Source organism: Macrotis lagotis, chromosome 1 (assembly GCF_037893015.1).
Source record: "Macrotis lagotis isolate mMagLag1 chromosome 1, bilby.v1.9.chrom.fasta, whole genome shotgun sequence".
In the NCBI taxonomy this organism is placed as follows: Eukaryota; Metazoa; Chordata; class Mammalia; order Peramelemorphia; family Peramelidae; genus Macrotis; species Macrotis lagotis.
In genome coordinates, this window is record NC_133658.1 from 229,000,871 (window position 1) to 229,011,191 (window position 10,321).

Below are 10,321 nucleotides of genomic sequence, written 5' to 3' on the forward strand. Positions count from 1 at the left end.
AGAATGTCCAAAAAATCATGTTTGCTGTCATCATAGCCAAAGAAAGTCAGCATGACCACTCAGCCAAACCTTCTAAAGACATTGCCCTGCTCAGAGGCTGTCCCTGCAGTAGGCTAGTTTTAGATACCAGCCTGTGGGTCTGCCTTTATGTCTGCTCATGCTGGGGCCTTACCTGGGGCCCCCAAGCTCTACCTCAGTGGTGGGCTTGCACCAAGGCCCACAAGGGTGTAGGGAGTCTGTATCTCTGATTCCTCTGTTACATCTAGGGTGGGTGCCTCTAACTTTACTTGGTGGGCTTCTTCCTCTTACAGGTGCATATACTTATGGGATCCTGTTATAAGACAAAGAAATTCTTGCTTTCACTGGCTGAGAACAAGTTGGGACCTTGCATGCTCCTGGCCCTGAGAGGCAATCAGACTATGGTGGAGGTAAGTGTATGTCTGGACCTGGCTCAGCAGCACTGCTTTGGATGCTATCTAGCACAGCCTGAGAAACAGCCACAAGAAGGAGGTTGAGAAGTGGGAGAAGAAAAGTGACCTGTGAATCCACATGTCCAAGGCTCTTTTCTCTCAGCCACCCCACTTGACCCAGTTGGGTCAAGCAAAGGACTTCCTTCCCAGAAGGAAGCAAGGGACTGTCCATAGTGTTGGTACCCTTGGAAAGGGAGGGCATGGATAGGATTATAGATGGTCATGTCAGAGTAAAGAGAGTGCTGGCCCTGAGGAAGGAGATCTAGGTTTGGGTGTTATCTCTGATACTAATTATGTGACCCTCAATTGAGTCAGCTTATTTCTCTGAAGCTCATCTGTTTCTCTTCATCTGTCCAGTAAGGTGACTGAGTTAGATGATCTGGGAAAGGCTTTTCCTACTCTAATGTTTTGGGGTTATTAATTTAGCTTCTCTCACATTTTTATTTCTCTGTCCTCTATCCCCTCTTCTTTCAACCTTCCTGTCCCAGAAAGAGTTGGGGAAATATTTTCCCCATCCATTCATCCCACTGATCTCAGATGCAAATGATTCGGAAAACCACCCTTCCCTTCCTCTTCTTTCCAACCTTAAAAAAGGGGGGGAGGGGGAGGAGAGAGGTAAGTGCTTGTGGGAAGGTATCCAGTTTGCCCCATTCCATATTCTCTTGATCTGTCCCTGGTTTTTGGATATGTGCATTACTTCCTTGTACTGTCTGTAGGATTCTTTAGGAAAGTGGGGCTGCCTTTTTCAGAGGAAGCTTGAGAGGAAGATGGGGGGAAGCTACAATAAACTACTTATTCTGCAAGACTGGAAGGTCCAGGTTTGGGGATGAGGAAGCAGGTGGCTAGAATATTAGCAAATGGATTTGAATGACATTTGTCCCTCTCAGTCTCATAAGTGGGACATGTAGCCTCAGCTCTTCTCTGTGCCACAAAGAAGTGACCATCACAGAACTGGAATAGAGCTCAGAGGTTTTCTAGGATGAAAAAGGATCCTTCCACTGTCATCCAGTTTTCATCTCATGTTAGGGAGCTCAGAATCTCTTGGGGCGGTCCATTCCACTGTGACAAGTTCTTCCTTATGCTAAATGTTTGTTCGTGACAACTAGATGGATAACCTGTAACCAGACAGCTCTAGGGGCCACAGTGACCTAATGGGTCTCTGGGTGGGAAGGGAGATCAGAGTTCATCCATCATATTCCCATTTCCTTCCCTTGTTGGTATTCTGAGACCTCAATGAAGTTCCAGAGAGATGCTCAATAAAGGGGAAAAGTTTTTTTTGAAAAATTTGAATAGGAAATCAGAGGAAAAGGGAGAGAAGGGGGCTGAATGAAGATGAAATGAAGAGACAATGAAGAGAATTGAAGAGCAAGAGAGATTTTTAGAGCAAGCATCTCTGTCCTAACAGACTTGAATGGGAATGGGTATAAAGTTATACTACAATGAGGAAGAATGTGTACAGATTTTCCCACAGGTGCAAGTGGTGAGGGCTAATATTCCAGAGTCCTCAGGAGCAGGTTGCCAGGAGAGTATAGGAACAAATCCCTTCACTTGACTGGCCCCTGCTCACTTGTGTTTTGGTCCATGTCAGATTCTCTGTCTAATGCTGGAATACAACATCATAGACAACAATGACACCCAACTGCAGATCATCTCCACCCTTGAAAGTACTGATGTGGGGAAGAAAATGTATGAGCAACTCTGTGACAGGCAGCGGGAGCTGAAGGAGTTGGTATGTCTTAACAACATCCTGGCCATGTGCATAATTACTCAGCAAGCTCTGAATCTATTACTGGGAACTGAGACAAATACCCAACTCTCTCACCTTACCAAATACCTCCAAAGAGGGCTTACCATTCCATTGGCCATATACTTAATTAACCCTTTTTGACCTTGTAGGATACAAATCTCAAACATTTGTTCGAGGCTCCTTGCAGGGCTTCTGAGAAGAGCTGGCACAGGGTGGGCAGGGCAGGGATAGACTGTAAAAAGTGAGGCCAAAGCCTAATAGATGCTTATTTCTTTTACAGCAAAGAAAAGGGGGACCTACCAGGTTAACTCTGCCTTCCAAGTCCACAGTAAGTATCATTTTTCTCCTTGGGTTGGATCACTTGTTCTAGAAGATCATGAAATGTCGTCATGAGATGTTTGGGTGGGGTGTTACTGCAGTGGAAATGCACATTTATGTAGGTATTTAAGGTTTGTACAGTGCTACTTGGCATTTAGTTCTGAGGACCCAACTTTCAATCCTGGTTCTCCTCTTCCCAATCTGTGTGACTTTGGCCTTATCATTTCCTCTCTGAGGGCCTCAGTTTCTCTGATTTGTCAAATGTGTTCATCAAATTGCCTTTTACTAAGCAGCTAAACTCAAGTATAAGCATCAGAAGCTGAACCATGATTCAGTTATCTCATCCAGAATAAGGATTTGGGGTTCTCTTATCTCCCCAGGGGCTCGCTTGTCCATTTTGAAGTCCCTTTTAGTTCTAAAGCTGTGATTTCTTAGGTTTTTAGACAGAACAGTCCTAGGTGTCTGTTGGTCCAGTAGTTTTGACCCTTACTACCATCTTCAAGTAGAAAGGTCTCTCTCTAGAGGACAAGAGTCAGTGATATAAGTATAAGGCAGCTCAAGGGTGGCTATTACCTCATCTCTTCCATCTGTTCTCTTTCCTCTTGCACATGCATCCTCAACCCCTTACCTACTTTCTGGAAGGAAGATTAGAATCATCCTCCCCTGCTCTGCCCTGCCCTGCCCTTCCTAATTATTTCCTTCAGTGATGGAGAAGGCATGGGCTTAACAGGGCCTATCTTTGAAGACATGAAAATGCACGATTAAATAAGGGATCAAGACAGACCCTTTACTCTTAGCATTGGCAAGATGGTGCAAGTGCAGTGCCTTCTTTGGGGGTGGGTCACAGAAAGGTAGACTGACTTGAGTCTAGAGATGGGTTTCCATTCACCCCAAAAACCTGAAACCATCCCATTTGCCCAAAGTATGTCTCTCTCCCCACTTGCCATACACTTGACTACCCCTTTTTGACCATCTTGTCTGTTTGACTCTATAGGATGCAGACCTAGCTCGCTTGTTGAGCTCTGGCTCCTTTGGAAACCTGGAGAACCTCAGCTTGGCCTTCACCAATGTGACGAGTGCCTGTGCCGAGCACCTCATCAAACTGCCTTCTCTCAAGCAGCTAAACCTGTGGTCCACTCAGGTATGAGTTTCAGGAGATGAACCATCCCAGCCAGGCAAGGGGTTGAGGCTGTGTTTCCCAGGGGCTAATTTATCTGTCTATAGTTTCTAGGCTCTTGGTTCATGTGATGATAAGTGACTCTGAAAGGCTTCTCACTTTATAGGCCATTGTTCTAAGTCTGGATTGCACAATATCACTCTTGGAGGCTTTGACCCTGTATTTGGATAATATGCTTTCTTTCTAGGAATGTGGACCAGTGCTCTAGGATAATTAGGGAATTGCTCTGGTTTCTCAAGCACTTGTGTTTTTTTGGGATATGGTGGGAATGGGTTTTCACTGTCAGTCCCCAGGTCCAAGAGACTACTTCACCCCGACTCCTACTTGGAGTGTCTTCTCACTTCTTTACTATCCCACACGTTCCTGGTCACATTTACCCCTCCCTTATTCCTGGGATCTTTCAAGGCCAAAAATAGCAACCATATGACACCAATGTCTGAAGTCTCTTATGAAGGACTCACATGAGCTTGATTAGCTGATACTAAATGTTAAAGTTTCACTTTAGAGCTAGAAGGATTGGAACCCTAGCTACCCAGTTAGTGGTCTTTTAATATTTACTGTTTAAAATACAGCATGATGGCTGAACTGATGGCTGGTAATGAATAATAAGTAGAAATTTGTAGATGTGTTAGATAAGATGCTTGATCAGCTATAATGATATTTGCAGTAGTAAGAAGACTTTAACTTTCCTAAAAAACCAGTCTTTGTTTGTCATGGGTCATCTTTTGATTTCTAGAGACCACAATTCCATGTATATAAATATTACTATTGCCTTGATCCCATATTCTCTCTCTCTCTCTCTCTCTTTCTTTCTTTCTCTTCCTTCCTTCCTTCCTTCCTTCCTTCCTTCCTTCCTTCCTTCCTTCCTTCCTTCCTTCCTTCCTTCCTTCCTTCTTTCCTTCTCTTTCTTTTGCAGCTGGGGTTAAAGTGACTTGCTCAGGGTCACACATCTAGTAAGTTTAGGTCAGATTTGAACTTAGGCTTTCCTGACTTCAGGGCTGATACTCTATCCACTATACCACTTGACTGTCCCTAGACAGTGCCCACATTTTCCAAGGTAAAGATGACTGCATTCATCATGATTTTAGAGCAAATCCTCCCTCTCTTAACCTTATAAGGAGAGAGGAAGTCAAAACACAAGTTCCATCTCCCTGACTCAGTATAGTGTGCTGCTGGCAAGGACTTTAACTCTATTAATACCTTTGTGAACTTGGACAAGTCACTGTTCTTCCTAAGTTTCTTTATTCAAAAAATGAAAGATTTAGATTAGATCAGCATTAAGGTTCAATACATTTTGAAATCCCATGATCCTATACCTGTGATTTTAAAGGTACTTCCCCTGAACTCTAGCTCCAGTAGAGGATAGTTCTCTGTCTGAGCATCAGCAAGATCCCATATGGCCATCTTTCTGCGTGGCTTTGAGTTTCATCTCTCAGGAAGCTTAATATAAGGGCTTCTTAAACCAGTGCCTCCATGACTTAGGAGACTGGCAGCTGAGTTGGTCTTGTGTCCTCACAGTTTGGAGATGCTGGGTTGCGGCTTCTTTCGGAACACCTTACCATGTTGCAAGTGCTGAACCTGTGTGAGACACCTGTTACTGATGCTGGCCTGTTGGCCCTGAGCTGTGAGTATACAGAAGAAATCCTTGGGGCTGCTGATTGAAGGGGGGTGGGGAAAGACTCCAGCACTCTGCAGGGGCCACCATGCTTAATCCCTGAAGAATTTTTTTGGTAATAGTGAGAAACATTATTTCTTTGGAAGAATGATTATGGTACAGGGTCCCTAGGGTATCAGTTGAGTGGAACAGTCCCTCTCTGGCATCTGAATCTCATTCAGGTCAGATATCAGGAGTGTCCCTGAGCAGCCTAAACAGCAGGGTTGCCCGTCCTTAGGGAAGAGACCCCCGCAGCTCCAGGCAAAACCCAGGCTTTGGGTGGCTGTGCCAGAGTGACAAGGGAATAGGTGAGCTAAGCCACCCTGAGACCCTGGGAGACCCCAGTGTGTGTGGGGGGGAATGAATTGAAGGCCCAGACCAAGCCATTCAACTCATTCACTCATTCCATAAGCATTCTAAATCCCCTTTTTACTTCTAATTGGATAATTATTCTGGGAACTGCATTCTGTCCACTTCCCTCTGGAAACCCTGCTGCATTCATAGTCAGGAGGTGGGGGAGGGAGAGGGAGGGAAGGAGGGGGTGGAGGGTGTGTACGTGTCTGCACATGCACTTGTGGCTCCCTTGTCTACCACATATTTCCCTCTTTCTATCTTCATGCAGCCATGAAGAGCCTCTGCAGTTTAAACATGAATAGCACCAAACTCTCAGCAGATACTTATGAAGACCTGAAGGTATTTTAGTATAATAGATCTTAGAATGTTAGGGTTGAGTGCATGGGGGACATCAGAATAAAACAGACATTAAGAACTGGGAGGGGTTTTAAAATATAAGATAGAAAATCAAACCTGGGAAAGAAGTTAGACATAGAATCTCAAAGTTGGGAAAAATATCTTAGATTATATACTGAACTGGGAATGTCCTGTATGAGATGGCAGCTGAGCTGGGCCTTAAAACATAGAACATAAGAACTGGATAGGTCCTTAGAGCTTAGAATTTTTTTTTTTTTGCAAGGCAAATGGGGTTAAGTGGCTTGCCCAAGGCCACACAATTAGGTAATTATTAAGTGTCTGAGACTGGATTTGAACCCAGGTACTCCTGACTCCAGGGCTAGTGCTTTATCCACTACGCCACCTAGCCACCCCAAGAGCTTAGAATGTTAGTGAAGGACTGGAAGGTCAGAACTGGAAGAGTTAAAATTTATAGTAAGGAATGCCAGAGTTAGGAAAGACCTTAGAACCCAGAATGACTGACTGACTATAACAATAGCTGGCATTTATGTAGTTCTTTATAGTTTGCTGAGTTTTTTTAAACACATTATCTCATTTCCTATTCTCAAAGTTTCTAGAAAGGCCCCAGACCTGGCTTCATAGAAGAGATCAAAACTCCCATTGACTCCAAAACTGATCATTCCTTCCGCTTGTCCCTAGTCTATACACATTCTTTTTGAGAAAATTACTATATTTTGCTATGGTCAGGCCATAGCAAGTGTTTTGAGTGTAGCAATGGATGCCACATTTTAAGAATGATATTGAAAGGTTGTAACTCCCTTGGGAGAGGACAGCCAGGATGATAAAGTGGTTGGACATCATGTCTTTTGAGGATTGGTTGAAAGAACTAAGGAAGCTTAACCTAGAAAAGAGAAGCCTTATAGGATACCTGATCACTGTCTTTTAATATTTGAAGGGATGTCCCATAGATGAGGAATTAGATTTGTGTCACTGTCCCAGAGGGCAGAACCAACATTTGGAATTTTCAGAAACCTAGAAGTAAAGAAATAAACCAAACCTAAATTTGGAGAGTTTCCCTCCAGCTAGACTAGAGTTTTATACCAAGACACAATTATTACCTGTTGAAAATAATGTAGAAGGTAGCCTCTAAGCCTCTATTAGTCATTAGATAGCCACTGAAGCCCCTTCTAACTCTAATATTCTGCAATTCTGTGGCTTAAATATATTCAATTAATAATAAATGAAATACATTCCAGGGACAGATTCTATGATTAGTCCCATTCTTACTTGTCCTAATACTCAATATGTCTGGACTCTGGCAGCTAGCATGGATCCCTAGAAAGGATTCTACTGAAATCCTCAGGAAGGGAGTTTCCTTCAGGTAGACAAGACTAGCAAGGAATTGAGAGGGTAGATTCCTTGGGGAGCATAGAAGTCAAGCTAGGAGCTCCATTCCAGGTAGGGATTGTTAGTTTCTGGTTTCCCAGTGACTATAGTTGTTATTCCTTTGAAACAGGCCAAGCTGCCCAATCTGAAAGAGGTCGACGTCCGCTACACTGAAGCCTGGTGAATTCTCTCTCGCTCTCTTTAAGTTGTGACAAGAAGGAAAAATTTGAAAACAAAACAACTTTTGACTAATAGCTGTAGAACAGCCCATTGTGGGGTCTTGGATCTCACCCCCTGGGCTGTGAGATAGATGGGGGAGACTTTCTTGGGGCAGGGGCAGGGAGGGGGGGCGGGGGGCGGGGCTTTTAAGCATGCCCAGCCCCTGCCTCAATCTTTTAGATTCATAATTTTAAAAAATCAAACTAACCTGAAAAAGACTTTGTAGCAACAAGAGGATTATAAATGGGGGTGGGTGGGGGGGAGGGGGAAAGGGGAGGGGAAAGGGGAGAGACTCCTTGTGGATTTCCTTTGCTTTGGTGTTGATGCCGTGTGGGAAAAACAAATTCAGAATCCCCCATCACTCATAATTTCAATTGGCCTTCCTGGGAGCCCCCTTGAGGGACTCTCCAAACAAATAAGTCATTCATTACCCAGAGAAAAAGCCCAGATCATATCATCATACCTCTCCCTGTGTCCTTGCAATTGTTATGCAAAGTAATTTTGTTGTACATAAGATTTAAATAATGCACCTATTTAAGAAATGGTTCACAAACTACAGGTCTGGGACCTGTCTTTTATTTATAACTTGTTGATTCTTTTACCCCTTGGCGTATAGTACTGTATAAACTAGTCTGCTGTCTTGTTATTATTATTTTTTTAAAGGAAAAACCCTCCTTGAATAATTGCCTTTTCGTAATGGATCCTGTATGCTAACGCTCTCTTGTCAGCCCGTCCGTCCATCCGTCCGTCCGTCTGCTGCCGTGTTTATGATTTCAGAATGTCTCAAACATCCTCACTGACTGAAGCCTGAAGACATTGGGAGCAGGGAGGGAGGGAGGGAGTGGAGGCCACCTGCTGAAGCCTTGTTCCTGAAAGATCAGCCATCTTTCCTTGCTCCTTTATCAGGCTGGGGATATGCTCACCATTCCCTCACAGCACCCCCCCCCCAAAACCCCCCGGCCCACCCCCTTTCTGGGTAGGTTAGTTCCCTGCCAAGAGAGAGCTAGATTCATGATTTGCCTCCATTGTTCTCTGTTCTCGTCCAAGATTTCAAGACTTCTAAGTCCTGCCATCATTTTGTGTCACTCGGCGTCCTCACTCACGCATGCCTGCTTTTCTGCATGGTCTCTTGGGAGAAGAGAAACCCTTTGCCACTGACCTATAGCCATCCCTTTCTGTAAATGTGACCACTAGTCCTCAGAGCTCCTGGCCTCCCCACAAAGAAGGGAAGAACCTTTCCTGGATGAATAAATAGCTGGCTTTTTTCTTTTTAAGCCATGACTGTACAGAACAGCCCTTGGGGAGGGGAGGGTTGCTTGGGGGTCCCTGTTTCTGTTTGTTTAGTACAAACACTCTCCCCTTCAGAATCTCTAAAATTTCCATGTGGCCAAGGTAATGTTTTTAATCTATCTAATTCATCTGACTCAACGGGAGCCACGCTTTTTGTCGTTTTATACTTTGCTAGGTAGATTTTATTATCCTGTGCTGTGCCCTTAATTTTTGTTGTTGTTTTTTTTTTTAAAGAGAAATTGGGTTAAGTCTTAATTCATTTTCTGTGCCAGGTTCTTTGTGTTTTCCTTTGCCCCTCAAGTCCCATCCTGCACAATCGGCATCAGGTGCAGGAAGAAGATGATGAAAAACAGAAGAAACAATTGGCCACCTTTCTCCTTTGCACTGTTGCTTTACCTGATGGTTTCCTACTTACTCCTGTTCTGTAGCTGTGTACAAAGAGATGTGAAATACTTTCAGGCAAAATAAACTGTAAGTGACTCGCTTTTAGCTGTGTGCTCTGTACAGCCTTGGAATCATGATTGTTCAGTGGGTGGATTGGTGCTGAAAGTCTGGACCCTGGACAAATTGAGGGAGCTGGCCTTGGAAGCAAAACTACTAGAATGATCCCTCAGGCACTCCCAAGGAGGCTTGCACACATACACACACATATCAGTCCATATCCTCCAAGCCTCTCACCAAACTATAGAGGCTGTTGTGATAAATATTTCTTGTGGCCTGCTGTGTCAGCAGTTTCTAATTGCAGTTGGACCAAAACCTAATTATTCTCTAGCTCTGCCCCAGGACTGGCCTGGGGGTAGGGGTGGGGCAAAAGTGGGATGGGAGATAAGGTCAGTGATGATTCTTTCAACTCCAAGTATTGGAATGATCTTCTCCAAAGAGCCAGGGATAAGAGCCAGTTATGTTACTAGCATCACCATGGGGGCCCACTAGTATGTGACCTTTGTCCAAAGTGTTCAGATGTCTTATCCCAGATCTGATCTTGCCATGCCAGTGAAATGTTAGGGGGATGGGGGCAGGGTAGAAGAGATGAGATAGAGAAACAACTGGATCTGAATAGAAGAGAGGGTCAGGGGAGGAAATATCATTACTGAGATAAAATCCCAGAAGATCTGCTGGTATAAAATGTCATACACACACACACCCTTTCAGCCCCTCCTTTGCCAAACCCTGTGTTCATCCTTCTCACTGAGCTTGAGGGACTGCTGTGTGTGTGTACACATGGACACTGAAGTCAACAGGATCATAATCTAACTCTGGCACCTAAGAGTTTCCCAAAATCCTGTTGACCCTCAAATAAAAGTCCTTCGGAGGGCAATCAGCTTCAGACATTCAATTAAATTCAACATGCATTAAACCCCTATTGCTCT

The 10,321-nt window shown here is 44.2% G+C and overlaps 1 protein-coding gene across 5 annotated transcripts in view; it reads left to right on the top strand.

Moving 5' to 3' along the window:
- CMIP (c-Maf inducing protein) overlaps positions 1-9,440 on the top strand; it is a 275,350-nt gene extending 265,910 nt beyond the window's left edge. For 3 of the 5 annotated variants that reach the window (XM_074209740.1, XM_074209743.1, XM_074209744.1), the window contains exons 15-22: positions 312-428; positions 2,059-2,199; positions 2,498-2,545; positions 3,530-3,676; positions 5,231-5,336; positions 5,989-6,059; positions 7,573-7,622; positions 8,390-9,440. In XM_074209740.1, the coding sequence (XP_074065841.1) occupies positions 312-428; positions 2,059-2,199; positions 2,498-2,545; positions 3,530-3,676; positions 5,231-5,336; positions 5,989-6,059; positions 7,573-7,622; positions 8,390-8,432 (723 nt within the window). In that variant the 3' untranslated portion in view covers positions 8,433-9,440. Of the gene's footprint in view, positions 1-311; positions 429-2,058; positions 2,200-2,497; positions 2,546-3,529; positions 3,677-5,230; positions 5,337-5,988; positions 6,060-7,572; positions 7,773-8,324 lie in introns of those variants that run through there. The other 2 variants (XM_074209741.1, XM_074209742.1) reach the window with 2 other exon arrangements.
- The last annotated feature ends 881 nt before the right edge of the window (positions 9,441-10,321 follow it).